Here is a 22,957-nt window from a genome sequence, read left to right on the forward strand (position 1 = left end):
TCATAGAGCTCATAATTTTGATTCCAATGATGCATGAATCACCTCAATATGATACCATATGAGGAATTTATCACGTTTTGAAGATTTTGGAAAATAAAAAAAATCAAAGTGCAGGGTTGATTGTGTAGGTACATATGTGATGTGGCAGTTTGTACGATGTATGGAGTTGATGTTAGCATGATGACTTCACTGTACAACCGGAAAGTGGGTGAATCCCGTGAATACAATACACGAAGTTATTAGCAGTTGAATTAAAATTTTGGCCAATCACAGGCGTCCATGTCGGCCAATTAGAGGGTATCATGTGGCCCTATTATAGGTGACCATGTGGTCCTAGAAGTCAACAAAAATTTCGTTTATACACTAGATGAGCCTCCATCGAGCTTGAACACATGACCTCCACTCTATAAACCATCCAGCCAGTCGATTGAGCTACATTAAGTCTTGTTTATATAATGTGGGAACTTTACATTTATTTTAATATGGTGGAACTGTTGGGGGGAAGGGCGGGCCAGAGGGTGTGCTCGACTAGCCCGACCCACGACATTTGGCAATATAATGGAACCACACCCAAGGCACAAAGACCCCGACCATATGCAGAGACAAATAAACAGGAGCGCAGCTAGGGGTGGGTTGTGGCCTATGGCTTGCGACCCTCATTCCCATGCTTCCATAGAACTGAGAGGGTGAAGGCTCTATTTTTATTTAATATATAATACAATCACCAGTGGGATTTGCGAGTGAAATTTGTGACCTCCTCCCAACTAAAATTTGGCACCACCAATAGACCATGAGAGGTTTTGTTGAACAATTTATAGAGTTGAAACCTTTTGTGGAGGAGCTTGTAGATTATATTGGAAAAAGGGTCATATTTTGCTCACTTTTCAACCTTTTTGAGCTCAAGAAGAGCCTATATAGGGAATTTTGGGCATTTTAGACATGATGGCAGTGTTATTTTTGCAGATTGAAGCTTGTGTGTTGATGTATTGATAATTTGAGCATATAATAAAAAGTTCACATTGGAAGTAGGACCCAGAGGTGTAGCCCAATAGGGGTGAAATATGTTATCAATTTTCTTGTGTTTGATGCTACATGTTTTTCCACTTTCAACTCATAAAATTATGTGAATTGTCTTAATTTTGTGTACTTTTTGAACCACAATCCATTGCCTAAAATAAATGAACTTAATTGTAAATTAATTCATGAGACCTTCACTTTTTATTTCTGGATCAATATATCATGCATCCAAAACAAGAAAGGAAATCACACATGTAACATGTTACCTACAAAGTATTCCTATTGTAGCTATTGATCCAATTGTATCCTTGTGCTTACTTGGTTTCCTTTTCTTTCCCTTTACTTTCTTTCTTGCATTGTTCCAAATCCAAGTGAATTCTAGATTACTCCAAGAATACTCCAAGTGTGAAAGAGTGTAAGACAGCCAAATACTAAACTGACAAAAGCCACCAATTATTTCTCTGATGTAGTTTTATTATTTTTTTTTTCTTTTTTTTTTCTAAGTAAAGGCTAGTTCTATATTAAAGAAAATATAAATATGTATATGGAGTTAGACCTTATGAGGAGGCTGAGGCCAGTCCTCAAACAGTAAAATCTGGACCATACTGTCTATCTGTTCACTCTGATTTACAAAAAACATTCCATAATTCTGATTTTTCCTAGCCTTCTGACTACCTGGACTTGTACTGACAAAACCATCAGTGATAATAGGTATGCAAAACCAGTTCACATCATTGACTCTAACACAGATAAAGCTGACTGCAATAGAATGTAACAGACAGGAGTAGAAAGACTGAGACATTAGATTGAGACAGATAGAATGAAGACGCTCCATAAACATCGACACAAGTTCAAAATCTTTGACAAATGCACCCATTGAATGTTAGGCCACCTGACTAGACGACGCTGGCTGCTTCTCTTTCATCGGACTGGGCGAGTCTAGCCAAATGATGATGCCTTCCTCGTCCAGAATCGACTCTCCCAAGCCAGGCTGCGAGCAGTCGTTGAGCGCGTTCCTCTCCATAGCAGAATTTGATGGCGGTAGGAATTCTTGAACCGAGGCATCCTGAGCCGGGACCTCCTGAACCGGGGCATCCTGTACCAGGATATCCTGACCCTGGCCTTCCTCGATGCGGTGAGCTCTGTAAACTAAACCATTCATATCCCCCAGGAGAATGTCACTGTCCTGAGCGCTTGCAGAGGCATGAGAGGTCGAAATGGGATCGCCGGGCTCTTCCTCAGAAATATACAGAGTGAGATTAACTACCACCTCTGGTCTGATAAGCCTGCTTGGGAACCTGAGACGGAATGTCTGATAAGTGCCTTGTGGGACAAGGCTCTCCTGCTCCGAGCTAGGGGAAGAGGGGGGAACAGAGGCCATAGGGGAAACATGGTGCAAATCCTCAAGTTCAGGGCCGACTCGAATGCCAGACCGCCCTCCTCTTCTCGGAATGCTTCTACTACGCGGCATGGTGAATGCCAGAGACCCAAAAAGCCTTTTGACCCCTTGAATACTGGAAGCAAGAGTGTCCTTCTCACAACACAAGCATCTACAGAGGAATTTTGGTCATGAATTGGCATAGAAGTTACAATAAATAGAACAGAGACAATTACCATCGCGGGAGGAGGACACATCGCCATAAACCTGTTCTGCATCGAGTCTAGAGCTGCCATGCTCGTCATGAATGTACAGTCCCCTCGGCTCTGATCCAAATTGCGCTCATCCGCCTTGAGCATTAACTGATAACCTCCCTTGCAGACCTCTGAGTACAGGTGCCTGCCATCCGTCATCGCCGCAGGTGTCGTGGCAAGCTGCATTATTAATGACAAGTAAAAGCACCCGCATCCGGGTGCGAATTCTCTATCAGAGACTTGTCCTGAGAGACGATTTCCTGCAGATTAGCCATTTGGTCCCTGGAAGGTAAGCTGTCTATGGTACCTTCAAAGTGGTTTTCTTTTGCCTCCACTCCAAGGTTGGCTAGAAGGTCAGCAAGCTTATTCCCTTCTCTTCTGGTATGCTTGAAAGTGATTTCTTGGTGCTGAGAGAGCCAGTGATTAATTAGTTCGAGCCTCTGGGCCATTCTCCAGCTGCTGCTTACCTTATGAACTGGGGAGCCATGTTGAAGCTTTGTGGCCATTCTGATTATGATCTGCGAGTCTCCTTCTATGATGAGGGGAAAGAAGTTTTTTCCGTGTGCTATTTTAAGACCTCGCCATAGACCTTCCAATTCCGCTGAATTGTTTGTGTCCCAGCCTATCGAGCCCATGTAGATGCATAAAGGATTGCCGTTATGATCCCTGAAGACTCCTCCATAACCTGCTTGTCCTGGGTTTCCTTTAGAGGCCCCATCAAAGTTGAGTTGGATCATGTCATGAGGAGGTGGATTCCAAGAGCTTGCTTCCTGCCTGTGGTTGTTGTGATTCCTGCCAATGGTTGTACTATGGTTTATCCGCAGTTTCCAATTATCCCAAACAGTTTTTTCCTGAGGGAGAGTAGGAAAGTCTTCAGAATGCCAATCTTTTAGTGAAAGAGTCTCCATGATGTTTTGGTGGAAATTATTCCACAGTTTATCCAGCGGCATCGATTGATCTTTGAATATTCTTCGATTGCGCTCTTTCCATATATTCCACATCAATAGACCGGGAATGAGTTGCCACAACGCATTGAGGAGATTACTTTGAAATGGGGTTTGGCTTCCCTTGCAAATGGTTCCTTTGAGGTCTCCTTGCACACTTCTTTCTATTTGACAGCGGAAAGCAATCTTCTCCCATAATTTCTTTCCAACTGGGCAATTTTGCATAAGATGGAGTGTTGTTTCTTCCTCTTGTCGACACATGTGACATATGGACGGTCCAGAGAAACTTCTCTTTCTGAGATTATCCCACGTTAGGATTCTGTTGTGACAGAGAAGCCATAGGAATGTAGAAACTTTCGGCCAGTTGGACTTATGCCATACTTTTTCCCATAATTTGTCTTTGTTCACCTGCCCTTGAATGATTAAATTGTAAGCCTCCTTAGTTGTGAAAATTCCCTTTTCTCCGTAACCCCATCGTAAAATGTCCGGTTCTTCTGAGACTCTTATTTGCCTCTTTTGTAACTCTGCTTCGAGGAGATGTTGAGTCTGGATTGAGCTGTTCGGTAGGAGCTGATGAATATCTTTCCACTTCCGATGTTCCTGAGCAGCCGCTGTAGTCCAGAAATGGTTGACTTTGGCCAATTGGTGTATCTCTCTCTCTTCTGCTGGAAGTTCCTGGAGAATGTCTTTGATTTTTGGCAACTGCTGCCATGAATCTTCCCAGAAACGAGCCATGTTCCCATTTTTGATCTCCCAGAAGCAGTGCTCTTGGATGAGATATCTGTGTTGAATGGCTGAATTCCAGATTGCGGATCCCGGACTTGTCTCAGTCATACGCAGTCTTTCTTCCATGGGATATTTACTTGCATACTTGGCCGTCCAAAGGGAAGCCCATGGGGTATTAGGATGGGCAAGCCACCGCCACCAGATTTTAGCTCCCATCGCTTTGTTGCTATGCTCAGGGTCTCTAAGGCCTATGCCTCCTGCATACTTGGGAAGACACACCTTGTCCCATTTGAGAAGAGCCCATTTTCGATTCTGTCCTGAGCCCCCCCACAGAAATTTACGCTGTAGATTCTTGATTTCTTTGAGGACCCACTTGGGGGCAGCTAGAATGGAGAAGAGATACAGAGGCATGGAATGAAGAACTGCTTTGATGAGAACTATTCTGCTGGCCATGTTCAGAGTTCGATTAGTCCATAGGAATAGACGAGCTTCTAATTTTTCTAACAACTGCTTCCAGGAGGAATGTTTGAGAGCTGAGGTCATAAGCGGGGCACCTAGATATTTGGAAGGCAGAGAGGCACAGGTGAAGCCTAGAATACGCTCAATGGCTCTCTGAGTAGAAACAGGGGTGTTGAAGAAAAAAAATTGTGATTTGACTCGATTGATAAGGGCACCAGAAGCGTCAGAAAAAGTGGATAGAATGGACTTTAGAAGACGAGCTTCCTGGACCGATGGATGACCAAAAAGCATATTATCATCTACAAATTGTTGGTGGGAGTAGACCGGTGAATTGTTAAATGAGAGCCCTTTTAGCCGCCTATCACGCTTAGCAGCCGTGATACTTCTACCCAAACCCTCAGCCATAATTACAAATAGAAAGGGAGATAAGGGATCACCCTGCCTAATTCCTCTGGAAGGACGGAAGGTAGCTGAAGGGGTGCCATTGATTAACACCGAGAAGAAAGCTGAGGATATTAGATTGTAAATCCATCTAACCCAAGAGTGAGCGAAGCCAAAAGCAATAAGAATTTTTTGTATGTAGACCCAACTGAGGCTATCAAAGGCTTTAGAAAGATCTAGTTTCAGCAGCATACCTGGCTTCTTGGTTAACTTTAGGGAATGAATTAGCTCATGCGTGAGAATGATTCCATCCGTTATTTGGCGTCCTTCTACATAGCCCGATTGCTCAGGCGAGATGACAAGCGGGAGAATCGGTTTGAGCCTGGTTGCAATGACCTTTGAGATGATCTTGTATATCATATTGCAAAGGGCTATGGGCCTGTATTTGTCAGGGGTGTTGGAATCTGCTCCTTTAGGTACTAGGGCAATGAAAGTAGCATTTAATCCAGGATACATCCATCTGAGCGCTCTGGATTCCTCCACAACCTGCCAGACTTCATTTTTTATCAAGTCCCAGAATTTGTGAAAAAAATTGTTGTAAAGCCATCCGGACCTGGCGCTTTCCCCTCCTTCATTTGTTGCACGACCTCTTCAACTTCCTGCATACTGATGGGTTTGATCAGTAGACTGTTATGCTCCTCCGTTATGACCTTGGGTATGTTCTGGAGAAGTTGATTAATAGCTGGCATTCTGTTGAAGTCAGGCTCCTGGTGGGCTTTTTTGAAGTAATTTATAAATTCCTTTTCAATGCCATCATGTGTCTCAATCTTCTCTCCTTGCTCATTGTTAATATGAGTGATTTGGTTTATCATTCTCCTCTGAACAGTGGTTTTATGAAAAAAATTTGTGTTTTTTTCTCCACTTTTCAGCCATCGAATTCTGGATTTCTGCCGCCATAGTGTTTCTTCTTGCTTGGCTCTTTCTAAAATTTTGGATTCTATGGCCTGTTCCTGTTTTGAGAGTTCCTCTGTTCGCCCCTCATTGATAATGGATTGTTGTATTTTCTTCATTTCAGTATTGAGGAGAGCCTGGTCGGCAAAGATGTTACCGAATATTTTATGGTTCCAATGTTTGATGGCCTTTTTTAGATACTTGAGTTTTTGCTGGAACCTGGACATTCTTGTCCCTTCGGTCGGATTGAAATTGATCCAGCTTGATCTGACTAGCTCTTCAAATTCTGGATGGGAGAACCAAAATTCTTCAAAACGAAAAGGGCGTCTGAGATTATTACCTGGCCTGTTCCATTGGAGCTCGATAGGCCAATGATCCGATCCAGAGAAGGGGAGAATGGAAGCTGTAAATTCGCCTCCGATGTGAATTGCATTATCTGAGATTAGGAAGCGATCAAGACGCGATGCGATTTGTTGCGCTCCTACTCTTTTATTTGTCCAGGTGAAGATACCGTTGCTTGTTGGAATATCCATTAACCAATTGATGTTGATAAAGTTCTTTAGAAGGCTGTCATCATTGTTTATGTTACTTCTGCCCCCTTTCTTTTCTTCCATGCTGGCGATCATGTTGTAATCCCCTCCAGATATCCATAGCGGGAATGGTCTATCTTTGTTGAGCTCTGACAATGTATTCAGGAGGTGGTTTTTTTGAGCAGTATCCTGTGGGAAGTAAACATTAGTTAGCAGTCCATGGGCATTCGTACCTGAGAGATGGAATGTGGCTTGGATGAAGTTTTTGTTAGCTTGGATATTGTTGAGATGGATGATCCGGGCATCCCAAAGAATTGCTAGGCCTCCCGAGGCTCCTTGTGCATCCACCGCTGTGACTAGCCCTCCTGGCCAAGCCTTCGCAGCTATTCTTTCCAAAATTGTGGAGCTACACTTTGTCTCCTGCAAAAAGAGAATACTGGGTTTTTCTTGCATCAGCATATTTTTTAAGATTCTGCCTTTCCTTGGGCCATTGAGCCCTCTGATATTCCAAGATATTAACTTCATTGAGAAGGGTGGGGGTTTGCATTGAAGTACTTGGTCAGTTTGGCATACCTCCCTGACTCCACCAGTATTTCTCCTATCTTGATTGTTCTTTCTAGGGTTGTTTTCCGTCCCCTTTTCTTACTGTCCTTGGTGATAAATTTTCCATCCCATGGACTTCCGATCTGGACCCCTAGAGAGTATTTCTTCTGTGCCCTGTTTAGCACTTCTACTAGGTTGTCGACTTGCTTTTCTGGGATTTTTTCAAAGTTCTTTGTGCGACAAGCATGTTCCAAGCCTAATATGTCCAGCTCCCCTATATCTAAGGGCTCCGGGTCTTCTTCCATGACTTGGGGCGATTGAAAAATGTCCTCAGCCTCGATTGAGGCTTTTTCGTTTGGCTGCGAGTACTCCACATCCATTCCTTGAATTTGCCTTGACACGGTTTTAGCTGTTGATCTCAGGTGCTCTTGACCTGTATTTTCCTGTCCTCCTTGCACTGATGTTTCACCTGGCTGTTTTTGATGGACCGCTTCGTCTTTCTCCTGTTCCTCGTCCGAACCCTGCTCATCGGTTTTGTTTAGAGCTTCAAATCTGTTGCTGGTTGTAGGCGTTTCTTTGTTGCTAGGATTAGCTTTGGGGTTGCTGGTGGCTTTTTTATTTCCTCTCCTTCTATTGACTACCCTGGTGAATCCATCTGGGGTATGATTATCAGATTTATCTTGATAAGAGGGTATCTTATTTTGAGGGCAGTCTCTATAGAGATGCCCTATATCATGGCATTTCCTGCATCTAAATGGCACCTGTTCATAATCAATAACTTGAACCCATTCCGAGTCTTCATGAAAGAAACTTACCGTGTCTGGCAGCGGCTGTTTGAGATCCATGTATACACAGATCCGAGCATATGAAGTGTGTTTGCATAACTTTGTTTCCTCTGCAACCTTTACAAATTCACCGATAGCATTCCCGATTTCCTGTAGAGACTTTTCCTCCCAATATTCCCATGGCAGTGAGTAAAGCCTTATCCACACTGGCGCACAACTCAGATCCTCCTTATCTGGGTTAAATCTTTCGACCCAGCCTTTGAGAAATAGACCTGCTGAGTTGAAAAAATAAGGACCTCCCTCCAGAATTCTAGTTCGGTCTTCCAGACAGTTGAAAACTGCAGTGAAGAAGCCCTTGGCTCCCAAGTGCAGCGTTATATCCCCTTTTGGACGCCATTTAGTGCTGATCCAACTTCTCAGAGCCCTTTCTGTTGGCCAAATCCCTATAAACTTGCCGATCAGTGCATGATCTCGCATGTACTGTATCCTGGCATTGATTCGTTCACTTGGGAAGTACACCCGTGGTCTATGGGTTGCTACAGGTTTGCAAGTTGAGGAACTTGCTTTGTTTCTGTCCTCTGTGTCAATGTCCTTACCCTTTTGCTGTCTGGTATCCATTGTGCTGCCGCTGGCCCCGTTTTCGTTCTCTCTGTCAGCCGTATGCCGTGATCTGTTACCCGGGGACGGGGGAGGCTCCTGGCCCTCCCCCTGAGGGGGGATCATTTGTCTTGTCTCTTATGGTCGCGCCCTCCTGCGCTCTGCCTCACCAGACGCTGCCGCAGGTACCTGGTTCGACAGTCCTGCCGCCTGCAGGTTTCCGTCCAAACCCTAGGGTTGTACGCAGTCTTCGGTGCTCATCCTCTCGCTCTGATGTAGTTTTATTATTGATGTCTCTTTTTTCTTCATTTTTCCTCTAATTTCTCTTGCATACATATTTGTGTCCCTTCCCCTTCCTTTTCTCCTATTTTTCTTATTTTCATAATTAAATGAAAATTATTGCCTCTTTTCTTTTGCCAATTTCTATAGCCATTAATAAACCACAAGTGATGGACATTATAATGTTTGACCAACATTCAGTTTGGAATACATGTCCCATGACCTTGGTATTATTTTATTTACATGGAAAATCAACCTCCTAAATGATATGAACAACAACTAACTGAATGGAATAAGGATAATATCAAAGATAGGAGGATGATCCTAGAAGGAATCATGGACCACATTGTTCCAAATTTCCATGGTAATTAGACACCATTCCAGATGTGGGAAGCCCTTATTGAAATGTTTTAAAGACGTAGTGATGCCAAAAAACTAGCTTTGAATGACAAATTGAGGAACATTAGAATGGATAAAAATGAGTGCATTGTTTCATATCTATCAAGGCTTTCTTAAGTGAGTGATGAACTTGGAGGATTTGGAGAGGCAATTCCACTAGCATACCTTGTGAGCCTAGCTCTTCTTGGGCTTCCCAAATCTTGGCAAAGTTTCGAGGATGCTGGGAATGATAAAGATCAACTCACTAATCGAGAGGGACTATGTTCAAATCTTGTGTAGGAAGAAATAAAGAGCAACACTAGAGATGGAGTCTCATCTAGGACTGATGAGGAGGATAAAATTTGTTTAGCTAGAAAAGGGAAGAAATGTAGGGGAAAGAAGGCCTAAGGCAAGCTTGAATCTAGCTAAAATGAAGGCATGGAAAAGATGGATCTTAGTAAGATCAAGTGTTTTCATTTTCATGAATTTGGACATTATGCTACAAAATGTCTTAACAAGAAATCCAACAAGGATTTTGCAACAATAGTAGGAGGAGAAGCGCTCTCTTCTCAATTCAAATTGGATTTATTTCTAATATCTTTCATGGAAACCTCAAGATGAGATAATGTGTCATACATTAACTCAGGGGCTTCATTCCACATGACAGGGAATAAAATTTTCCTTAGAAGTTGGAGGAAAAGGATATGCAATTCCGTATCAAGCTTGGAGATGATGGTAGATATATGACCAAAGGAGTTGACACAGTAAGATTTAAGAAGGATTTTGGTTCCCTTCTTCATGTCAAGAATGCAGTGTATGTTCCTAGTTTAAAGAAAAAACTTGTCTACGTATCAGTCCTTGAAGACAAAGGGTATGGTGTAGTATTTAGCAAAGGGAAGGCCTACCTCAAGCATTATGCTTTAGAATCGGTCAAGAAGATTGGTGTCAGAATCAATAACCTCTGCATTTTCGAGGTTGATGCATGTGTATCCTTGAGAAGTAAGGTAGATAGTTCTCAAATAATAGATGTCGTGGTTAAGCGAGAGGGGGATAGAGATATAAAGATGGAGCCTTAGCTAATATCTCTGTTTCAGTCTAATATAGTTGGCAATTAGGCTCACTAGTAGGATGATGATTATACAGATAATGACCCAGGGTGAGTGGAGGCTTGCACTCAATCTGAGAGATCGATTATAGGGAAAGCTCGAGCCAAGTGGGCAGAGGAATTGGTTAAGGGAGATCATAAGATATTTGAGTCTCCAAATTGTAAGAAGACAATAATAATCTGAAATAATGGGTCTTAAAAATAGGTTCTGCAAAAGAAAGAAGAAAACATTATAGTTACATGGGAGAAAATGTAACAACAAAGAACTTGGTAAAGTTGAAGATAAATCTAGGTGGATAGGTTTCTTCTAAAAATCCCTTCCTCACCACCAGGGAGTGTTTAAATTGTAGCAATGAATGGCTTCTTTGACTTCTGCCTTAGTCAAATCTGATAATTCAAATTCATTCTCATATATACTTGACTTAGTTGTCAGTTAACATGTGTGATATGGCCTATCACTAATTTATTATCAATTAATTTGAGTTGGATGGCTTTTAGTGAGTAGTGTACTACTTGATAGCTAAAATTTAGCTATGTAATGGATTTAAACTCTAATGCATGTCATTTAACTAATCTCTAGTTCTAGAATGGAGATAGACTTGAGTTCTTTAGTTTATTTTTAACTCAAGTCACTCTCAGTTAACTAGGTGTAGCTACTATATTCAGACCTAGTATGTCATGCAATTCGAATTGCCTATTGAGATAGAATGAAGGAAAAAATATATTTATTCATTGTACATAGGTTTTTGTGTAAATGGTTGAGAAGAAAGCATAGCAATTTTTCTTAGGAATTTCATAAGGAAATAGGAGAAAATTATATTTTTAGGGGTAGAATTGCACTAGCAAATAGGAGTCTCCTTGCAGGCCTTATTTTCCTAAGTGTTAGGCAAGCCTTGAGAGAGAGTTGATCAATATTGCAGGGGTTTAGGTTTGAAGGAGATTCTATGTAATAGATCACATTTCTCATTTGATTTAATACAAGCAAGAGGGTTTTTTCCCAGTTGGGTTCCCGAGATGAATTTTTTGTTCTATGTGTGATTTTGTTTCTATTCATTGTTTTCTTTCCGCAGACTTTGAGTAGAGAAATCTTGTGTCTTTTTTTATTAGTTTGATATCATTAGCAATTGCAAGGTTTCAAGGATTTTATGCACATACACAATGCCATATGTTCCCTATGGTTCTTTCCATGGCTCACTCAAATAAAATTTTAAATGCTTAGGATGTCCGTTTGGTGCAGAGTTGTAGAGTCCTCTAAAGTGTGTGAAGGAATTTCACTATGTGTATTGCGGAGTTTGAAAGTCTTCAGAGTGTGCACGAATTTCATTGTGTAGGAGTGCGGAGAAATTCATAAAAATACTACTGAGATCTTCTGTCTTTCTAATTAATTTATTTATGTTTGAAGATCCAACTATCCTTTCTAGTGCTAACGGTTGTTTATTTATGGAAAGCAAGCTTCCCACATATCAATTGAATGAAGGATTTGATTTCGCTGTCATTCACTCTTGTTCTAAGATTATTGTATATGATCATGTTCACATTGTAGTAGTCTATGATAAGGTTGGTCAATAACTTTTGCAAAATATTTCCTTTTTAGATTTTAGATGTACTTTGTTCAATTTAATAAAATCAACCTTTTATTCTCTAGCTCTATTGTCTAAATATCTCTTTGTATTTAAATTGATTTTTATTTAGTAGTTCCTCTTATTGTTTTTAACAACTTATTCTCTACAAAACTAAAGGATTTTTAGCGTAAGATCTGATTAGATTTCTCCCTTTTCCTTGTGTTTATAGCAACTTATGCTCCACAAAATTGAATGTTTTTTAACCTAAAGTCACATTAGCTGGCTGCATTATTGGATTGATTCATTAATCAATTTATTTTGTCTTATTTTCTACTTTTCATCCATAAACATTGTAATTTTTGTGTATATATTACTTTTTCATTTGTTGATGTAAATATTTTCTTTCCTGTTCCTACATTATAAATAAAAAATATAAAACATAAAAAACACAAATTCCGATTTATTTTTATGAAAAAACTATCTCACTATCTCATTGCAATAACGAGATTCGAGGAGTTGATTTGTTTAGAGTTTGTTAATTTTACAACAATCATCAACACATATTAGGTAACAAAAAGACATGGAGATATGCTAGTCCATGCAAACAGGGCACGCTGGCCACCTTTCCTAACATTTGTATGCATGTATTGTGTTAGAAGTTAAAAAGAAGTAAAGTAGAAGGAATTGATCCAGAACACTTTAGGTTGGCCAACTACGTTTTCACATATATGATTCTATTGGAATTGTTGCAGATCAATGGAAACAACTAAAATACAAATGACCTTACACACCAAGCATCGATCAAGAGGAGGGGATCATCCAAAAGCTAAGACGTCGAGACAAGAAATATTCATAGAAAAGAGAAAGGGAGAAAGAGGCAACAAGGAAATATAGGAAGAAAAATCTAAAAGAATAACAAGAAGCCAAGAAAGAGGAGGAGAAAAGGAAGAAGAGAGGTAGAAAAAACTAAAATAATAACAAGAAGCCAATAAATAGGAGGATAAAAGGAGGAAAGAGGAATAGAAAAGGAAGAAGTAGGAAGATAAGAATAAAAAATGAGAAGAGGAAAGGTTGAGACAAGAATAAGAAAAGAAAAAGAAGGAAGAAGTCATAAGAAAATAAGAATAATTAGCAAAGAAGCGTGAAGAAGAAATACTTGCAAAATAAATGGTTAACACATAAAGACAAGAAGAAATCAAGCAAAAGGAACAAGCTCAAAAGGAATCACAATCCATATTTCTCCCTATGGATATTTAGCTTTCTACACCACTCATCAGGGGTAACCTACCACTCGAGGTGATGGGTATCTCTATTGAAGAAGAGAATCATGTTCTAGATATTTCAAGCTTGATATTCAATTACGAATCAAATATAATTATTCAAGAAAAGGTAGAAGTACTTAGCTTGAGAATCAACAAAACTTATCTTAGTGACTGATGAATGAGATATAGTGGTAGGCACTATGAAGAATTGTATTGCATTAACTTTTGTAGGCTTTGCATTCTATAATGATATGGAGAAGAAAATTAAGCATTTGTGAGTAATATTAAATAATTGGAGATGAATCTGGCCAATTCATAATAGGAGAATGCGAAACTTTAGAAAGAAGTTCAAACTTGGGTTAGCCTCAAGTTCCTATGAAGATTAATTCTGAGCAACAACGCTAGAAAAAATCAAAGTACTAGAGGACATCATGAAATGACTATACAAAGAATTAATCAAGCTTCAAAAGGTAGCCTCCTTAGTCATGGCCATTCAAAATCAACATAAGGAAAAAGAGACATTGTTAAGGGATAATTCGACCATCATGGAAATAATGTGAGAGTGGGACACAAAATATCCCATTTCCATAGTCAACCTACCAAGAAAGGATGAAATGGATAGGGAAAGGGCTCAAGAAAAAGATAGATTGATAATCGAATCTCACTAGAAACTAGGGAAATATATCGTTAAGATAATGAATAATTATCGACAATGTCGTAGTATGATAGTGGTTTGTATTAGGTGAGATAAAATATGTTGTGTCAGAGAACATGGCGAAGTAGACTAGAACAAGACATTCAACGAGAAATTCGATAATTCATAGATACACACAAGATGGCCATTGCTAAAAATGATTTACATCCCACCAAAAAACCAAGAGTGGAACACCTGGTAAAACCAACAAAGTTACATCCAATGCTCTCCATGTTATTCGACTAAGTAGAAGCAAACACAAAGACAATAATCTCCAGTTCTTTTGACTATGAGATTGCATATGAAAGCCTGATATTGAGACAAGTATTATTCATAGTTGTCCATTACAAAGCATGTCACACTTACCGAGCTCAAAATTTGAAATTTTAGACTATACCTTTTTCTATTTTGGAATTAGTGCCATGAAAGATGTTTATTTTTTTATTTTGAATTTCCATGTAATTATGTAAATAAATTAGAATTAGAAATAAGAATGAAATATAAATTATAGCAAAAGAAGTTTAAATCTAATTAAAGAAGTTGAAAATTTGTGAGGGTATTTGAAAAGTCATGGAAGGTGAAAGGTCATGTATGCTTGTATAAATATATCCTCATGTCTAGTTAGAAAGGAATTTTCGTTTTGGACTCCTTAGAGCACTTTGGAAAGGGAAAGCTTGTAGATTCTTTTTGAAGATCATGTGATTTTTTTTCATTTCCACTACTCTATCTCTTAGATATATTGTGTACTCGTGCATTGAATATTTCAAACCCAATATTGAGAAGCTCTTTCACGCCAAGGCAAGCATTTCTCTCATCTTTCATTGAAGGTTGTGAGAGTATTCTTGTTTTTGTTAGATGGTATGTGTTTTCTATTCATGTGTTTAGGATTCATGAACTATTTTGTTAATTGGAAAATTATATCTTACTTTGAGTTGTTTTCTAATTTATGTATATGCTTTCACATTGGTTATTCATTGCAAGCTATTTTATAATCAATAATTAATATATTTGTTCACATGTGTATCTTAATTGAATTTTTCTATCACTATTTCTTTGAGATTCATCTTCACTTTCTTCTTCACTACAATATTCGATGTATCTTTTAGTTAAATTATTTCATAAGTTTTTCTAACTTTCCTCTCATCAAAAGTCTTTGGATTTTCTTTCTTCTTGCTCATTCTCTGTGCAAAATTTATTCCTCGGTTAAACATGATATGGCAGTCAGACCAACATTACATATGGGACTCCTATCCCATATGGTGTGAGGGCTAATTGGAACTTCATATCAGTGAGATCCCCTAGCTGTTGGTGGTGCACTTAACCCCCTCATCAACTTCGTTATAGTCTTACTATTGAAAATTTGTGGATTTAGAATCCTAAATAACTGTTTTTTTAATTGTGGAACTCTATTGAATTCTTACAACTATGCATATCAATAAATCAAATTAAACATGAAACATTTATATGAAGTATTACATTAGGTTGGGGCTTTATACACCATAAACAAGGAGCTCCTTTCTAATATACTTACACCATCTTTGCTTTTTAATAATGAAAATTGAGTGGAGTTAGTATTGACAACAAGTGAATACTAGTAGTCTCTTAATCTAATAAGTCATAACATATTAATGGAATCAAATCAATGTAATGGATCATGTTGTGTAAGATAGGTCATAATAATGTCATGGATGCCTCGTAACCCATCCATAGAATACGAATTTCTTGGTTGTGACCCTTGCAATATGAGAAATTAAGAAAGTGTTGAAATTCCCAAGGAACGTATAATCATAGGGGATTCATCTTGATGACCAATATCTTACCACATTCATTAATAAAGAGGGTTTTTTTTTTTTTTTTGTTAACCATGGTGAAACGATAACTCAAAATATAGTCAATATATTATAGGTATGGGGGGAGTGGATTTAGGGTGTGGGTTTATAGGTATTAGGGGGTATAAAAAGATATATCTAGTAAAAGTACAAGATAACTATTAAAAATAAGGACTATGTTTATGAGAAATATGTATTGGAGGGGGTTTAACAAAAGGATTTTGGGAGTTTTTTATCAATATCTAGTGAAATTAGAGGTATTCTTTATATCCCACTAATAAATATGTTACGACACAAGTTGACTAAGTGCAAAACTTATGCATACAATATAATATAATATAACATGTGGGTCTATATGGAATGACAACAATGATCTTATGTGTAGGGTGGTATCCTTTCTTTAGTGTTTGAATTATTATGAACGTCTAATAATATATTTAATCATATTTCTTTTGAAAAATATTAATATTTTTTTGAAAGGTATTAGTATTTTTAAATTATTCATTATTAACTAATATTTGAGAGTATGTATATAGTTTGAATCATTTGAACAATTAATTTTTTGAAATATATATATATATATATATATATATATATATATATATATATATATATATATATATATATATATATATATATATATATAGGAAAAATTTATTGCGTCAAAAGGTGTTCTACAACCCAGTATAGGGGAGATGTGTACGCATTAGATGTTATATGTGAGAGATCAAGACTAAAAAAACATTAAATTCAATTATTATTACTATTTTAAATTTTATTTTTATTAATAAAATTACAAACAAATTTTTAGATAAAAGAAAATTATGATATACACACCACACATTAAAATATAAACATATAAATATTAGTTATAAATTAATATCCATTTTACCATTTAAATTAAAATAATGATTCCATAAACATATTTATTTTAATTAATAAGCACATAAAATTTAATAATTACAATAAATTTACAATATAACAAGATTCTTAACCTTGAATATCCAACGCCACTTTACCATGGATACTATTATTATTATTAAGATGTTATATGTAAATGTTTGTAAACATTTACATGTGGCCTCAATTAAACAATAATAAAATTTTAAAAAGTAAGTGTGTGGAGATGCGCTCTCCAACTTGCTGAGTATGGTAAAGATGATGTAATGTCCTATAAACATTTTGACTTGGTAAAAATAAAATGAAATAAAATGATAATGATAATTATCAATAAAACATTTTGACTTGGTCACTTGCATAAAACTAAAAATAAAATAGAAAATATAAAATTAATAGTAAAACTAGCCTAAATCCATCTTAATTCCATATTTACTTAGAGTGATCGAATCTCTAAAGATGCAAAACCCTTTTAAATAAAAGGAGATTTTATCCCTCTCGCCTCTTGGTAGATTTGGAGTTAGGATGGAGCTAGGTTGATTGTTTTCATGAGAGAAGTATATACATATCTCTGTCTATATATATATATATATATATGAAATAAATAAATTATTTTAACGTCCACAAGGCTAAAGATAGCCTATGGAATAGATTTCTTCTCCACCTGGTTGTTGTATTCGACCCTTTTCCTATGAAGCATCACAATAAACAATCCCAACTTCTTGAAAAACACCTCGCTGAATAGATTATCCCAAGAGCTAGCTGCCAGAGTATCTGCATAACTTTCCATGCTATGTTTGAAGGTCTCACATTCTAAAATGAAATTCTTTTTTGTTTCCACTTCTTCGAAAGAGAAAAAAATACATAATCTTTCCTCCCACACTTCTTTTGGCCTTTTCGAGTGCCCTATTTCATAATGGAGTTTATGAATTAGTCCTTAACTTAGCAATAAATTTTTGCTCTCCAAGAAATATTGGCCTATATGTACACTTTTCTTTTATTATTACGAGTGGGATTAAAATCTTCAATATAGTACTTTTTCTTTCTCCCTAGCTCTTTATCCCATGTATTCTTGTGGAACTTATCCATAAAAAAATATTTGATCTCGTTACTATTTTCGGGACACATGTTCAAGAAAATACCCCATTTACTAAACCATTTGTTATTTTTCTGCATCCAAGTCTTCTTTCTTTTGCACAATATGTCATTAAAGACAACCTTAGGCCATCATACCTCTTCCACTTGCTCAATTTTTTAAAATACCTTATGACTCACACCATAGAAATTGCTTCAATAGGCGCAACTGCTCTTTCACTTAACAATATAACATAAGAAACTACACTTTTAATTTTGAATTTGTTTGTAATCAAACACTTATGAATTTTCTCAATTTGTTTCCACTGCATGTTTGATGTACTGCTGGCCCATAGTTTACAACCATAAAGAATCACCAGAATCAATAAATGCCCAAAAAGAGTTTGAGTGCTTTTCCAATATCATAACTTTGTCTCTCTACACCTATTTTGAAAAGCATAAAATGCTTTCCAACCCCCCAAAGTTATTTTCTTTATACAACCATCCCAACTTAGATTTCTATTGAAGTAAATTATGAGGTATTTGTAATCTGCAACTTCTTCCAGAATGTTGCTTTCAAAATAGAACTTATGTTGGCTATTTTTTCTTCTTTTAGAAAAACCAACTACTTTTGTTTTGATAATAATAACCTGCATCCCCACCCTTCTACAAAAATTCTCAAGGGATAGTAAGTGCTCTTGCAAAGCAAGAGAAGATTTAGCAATCAAAATAAGGTCATCTGCATACAAAAGAAGCCTTGTAACAATCTTGCCCAAATGGACACCATCACCTCCCTGTGAATTTAACCACTCTTCAAGATTATTGATATATAAACCAAAAAGGTTAGGAGACAATAGGAAAACTTGCTTGCCCCTGATATCACTTATAAAACTTTCAAAAATGCATGTTAAGGTTTTAATTTTTACTTTCACCTCTTCATACAACTTATGGATAGTTGCTCCCAAATGCCTAGCGATTGCAAGTTCCTCCATTCTCTGCCAAATCTTATCCATAGGAACCATTTCAAATGATTTTTTGAAATCAACAAAATGCTTCTTCATTTTTCTCCCAAATGTTTTCAATGATATTCCTTAAGGTTATACAATGATCAACATTGGAATGTTTAGGTCTAAAACCTATTTTCCCTCTAGCACTTTTATCCATTTCTTTTCCCACTGCTGATTTTATTTTCTAGAATGCTTCCCAACAAGTTTTCAAACAAGGGGTTTACCATTATGTTCCTATAATTGGAGGGATTATTGATGTCACAACTCTTGAAAAGAGGTATTGCCAGACTAGTTGTCCAATCTATTGGGAACCCTTGTTATATGATGTTGAAAGTTTTTGTAATGTCAAGTGCAAGAAATTTTAAGCCCCACTTTAGATACCCTTCTTAAAGTTAAGCTAAGTCTTTTTCTTTTCCAACACATAAATTCTTGATACCCATATCTACCTCTTGCACCGTGAAGCTTTCAATATCAACGTTGACCAAGGGAGGAGGGATAAGCTTGCGATCTTGTTCATAAAGTTGTCTTCCATAGTCAAACCATTTAGAAGATGTAATACTATTTTTAGTTTGCATCTTTCTTAGTTAGAGCTCCTTCCAAAATAATTTGGGGTTATTTCCCAAGGAAAATTAGTTATTCCCTCCTTGAAACCATGAAACCAACCTTTTTCTTTCTTGGTATCTATTTGTAAGATTTTAGCTTTATGTTATTGACTCTTTCAACATTCTCCTTGACTATTTTCATTCCTCAGCAAACCAAGCATTAACTAGAAAGCAATTTGTTTCAGACTTCTTAATTTTTTCTCTTTTGCACTATGTAAGTGTGCTTTGAATTAAATGTGTTAATTTGTGACTATGAAGGCCATGAATTGGGATTTTCCCCTTCTTGAAGAGCCTCTCTAGTGTCATTTTGAAGGTATTACAATTTTCTTCCCTTTGGGAGATTTTGTTGAAGATACTAACTTTTTGACCCTAATTTCTTCTTTCCAGTCCAAGAGAAAATTAAATAAATTGGCTTTTGATCTGATTTTAAGTCCCAAATTTGATCTCCAATCAAAAAATCCTCCATTTACTCACACAAACCATATGATCAAATTACATAATCTACTACACTTTCTCCATTGTAAGTACTACAGGTTAAATTACCGGACTTTCCCATCTAGTGAAACAATTACAAATGGCTAGATAGAAAGCCCCACATAGAGTAAGAAATTTTTCACCAAAGAGATTGCAACCCTTGTCCTCTGAAATTCTTTCCAATTGGTGATTACTCTCTTTTGTACCAAATAGGGTCATTGTCTTCTTCACAACAAAGAATGCTAGCTTGTGCACTTGCAGTCCTAACATTGAAATCACCCAATATAAGGACTTCAATTAGTTGAGAATATGTTGCAATATCTAAATTTAAGGCTAGAAAGGGATCTTTGTGGTCAAGCCCTCTACTTTTGTAGATTTTTGAAACTTATAGTGCAAAATAACATGCTAAAATTCTGATGTGGTTTTCATTTTCTGATATTTTAAAACCAAATGAATTGTTTATTTGAGTCTTCTTTCTCTAACTGAATTAAACAACCTTATTTTTCCCTCACTAATACCATGATAACCCCGCGTCCTTTGTCATTCCCTATTTCCTTGTTTCACAGTTCCGTCTTCCAGTATCCTTCAAAAAAAGGTGTTTTTCACCCTTCATGCTCATGTGTTTTTATGAGGCAAGTTATGTCTCTATCTTCCGCAGTAGGCCCTAACCCAGGTCCTCATCTCCATAGGTAACCTCTGCAGTTCCAACAAACTAATTTTAAGGAAACATAGGTGTGACTTGATTTCTATTTGTTTTGACATGGAAGACTTTGCTATATCTATTGCAACACCCTCCAAAATTTTGGCTTACATTCAATTTCGGTGCCTTCCTTGGTCTTGTACATTGTTGTCACAAATACTAGAGCATATTTCATGAGCTTTCTAACAGTGCTTTGTTCCCTTTTGCATGTTGGGTTAACCGTCATCTATTGGCATGTGTGGCTGTTGCTCAATGTTTTTTTAATCCTATTTTGATTGTTTCGAAGACCCATCTTTGTGTATATGAGTTGTTCTAACTATGTAAACATTTATCACACCTATACACAAAATCATGAGCATTGTTGCACAAGTGTCATCACAATCATCCCAAAGTATATCTTAAGTGTCATACTTGTCATAAATTTGTCACACGGAGGGAAATGCTTTGCTCATGTGTTTGGATAAACTATATTTTTGTGTCATCAAAGTATGCTAAGTGTGTGATCAGTGTCAAGGTTCATCACAAGTTCATCACCTATCCCACACTTAGCCAGTTTTGGAAAACTTCTCGACTGAGAAACTTAGCTTCATTAGGCCCCTTTTGAACTGAACACTACACGGTATCAACCCTAAGGCATGACATTGCTTCTTGGCACTACGAAATTCATAGTTACTATCTCCCAAGATTGTTGCACTGTGCAGTTATTATGCCCAAGCCCAGGCCCTGACCTCCATAATTGCGCAGTTATGTCCTCCAGACCATCTTGAACTATGCACTTCGCATATTCAAGCCTCAAGATCATCCCTCAAGTACTTGAATTGTGTAGCCACATAGAAGCCCAACCTTCCTTGACTCCGAAAACAACACAGCTGTCTCTCCTGGCATCCACTCCCTCATCCTGACCCCACTAGCTCCAGAAACAATACAGTCTTATCCTTCAGGCCTCCCTGAGTTGTAAACTACACAGTCTCAAAGCTCAAGCTCTTCCCTGTGGTGGATAGAACTATGCACTATGTAGTCACTAAACCCCTCTTCCCAACCTGTTACTTGTTCTCGGCTCAGTTGGTGAATTAAAATGCATCATCTTAGACTAGGGGGTTTTCGGATTGATTTTTTCTCATCATGAGTGAGTCGCACGAACATGCACCATATCATGTAATGGAAAGATGATGGAGAAGGAGACCAAGGATAGAAGCATGCCTAAAGGATCTCCCGTAGCTGAACTTACAAGTTGATCAATCAAGAGAAAGTAAAGAGACACTATTTTGCGACCGCTATCTAAGATCGAAGATCGTTGAAGATTCTACATCACCAAGCCATGCAGAGCTGAAGAGGAAGCACATTCAATAAGACATACAACACTTAGCAACAACAATGAATTGACATTGCCACATCATCAAGCAGTCCATGTCAGTAGTGTCATGTCATGTCATGAGTAGTCATATGCCACATTACTATTGTGGATAATGTATATTTATTCAAAATTTATTGTAATGTGGAAGTTCAAAGGACACACATGGAATTTATAAATTCATTTAAGTTGAAAAGTCATAGGAAGTCAAATAGTCACTAGGGTAGTTAAAGAGTCACCCTTAGTTATATGTACTCCCTCATTGTATGAGCAAAATATTTTTCATCTTGGCTCCGACCGCAAGGCATTAGAGAGATAAGCTAGTTCTTTGAGGAGCAAGGAGTGGCTCCAATGCTCCACTATTGGAGCTAATGATGTACATTGTAAATATATGTCTTTGAAATTTTACGTAATAACAAAAGCCTTCAAGGCCAACACGTTCTTCATGCATGGACTATGAATGTTTGTAAGACTATTATGTGGATTTTTGTATTCCATGTTTTCTTTCACATGTGCTAAGACAGTTGAAATATTTCAGTTATTTTAGTACTTATCTTATTAAAAAAAAAAATTAATGGTTGTTATTGTTTTTCCATCCTTGTGGAGTATTCTATAGGGTATTAGAAAGATCTTTCTTCATTTATTAGTTGTAATGACTGCCGCATCCACTATGGACTATTCCACGGGATGTTAGACATACTCTTCTGATTCATGTGTGTCTCTTCTTGGGTGGTATTGTTACCTATCACTTAGAGGTTCACTTTTCTCCTCCCTCCAGTGGAAGAACCTCAACACAGTTGCAACTGAACACTCACTAGGGACACCCTCTTGCTTTTCAAAGAGACCATTGCATCCCTCTCTCTTACTGACAGCTAGTTTATACCGGATGGGACTCCTACACCAAATGGTGTGAAACCTAATTAGGACTTCACATCAGGGAGATCCCCTGAATGTTGGTGGGTCTAACACCATCAATATTTCTAATGCTAAAAGCATGGAAGCTAGTGTTTTATGGTAGATAACCTGACCAACCCCAACATCTCATCCTCTGGTCAAGGAAGAAACATTCATTGCACCTCCCCTACTCATGTTTCTAAAGTTGGTGACTTTTCTCATCCAAAGCCTGAATGGGCTTGTGAAATCCCATAAGATCAGATTTGGGCCATCTGTCCTATATC

General features: G+C 37.5%; 1 protein-coding gene across 1 annotated transcript; it reads right to left on the reverse strand.

Moving 5' to 3' along the window:
- Nucleotides 1–2,837: 2,837 nt before the first annotated feature.
- Nucleotides 2,838–8,691, reverse strand: LOC149197148 (uncharacterized). Its single transcript, XM_089408578.1, has 3 exons — nucleotides 7,228–8,691; nucleotides 5,807–7,060; nucleotides 2,838–5,705 (listed from the first exon to the last, which is right to left on the reverse strand). The coding sequence occupies exons 1-3, from the start codon at nucleotides 8,689–8,691 to the stop codon at nucleotides 2,838–2,840; spliced, it is 5,586 nt and encodes a 1,861-aa protein (XP_089264704.1).
- Between the last annotated feature and the right edge of the window lie 14,266 nt (nucleotides 8,692–22,957).

The sequence above is a fragment of the Pinus tabuliformis genome, chromosome 2_2, assembly GCF_031772625.1.
Source record: "Pinus tabuliformis cultivar Carrire ecotype Pingquan chromosome 2_2, CPIR1, whole genome shotgun sequence".
NCBI classification, from domain to species: domain Eukaryota; kingdom Viridiplantae; phylum Streptophyta; class Pinopsida; order Pinales; family Pinaceae; genus Pinus; species Pinus tabuliformis.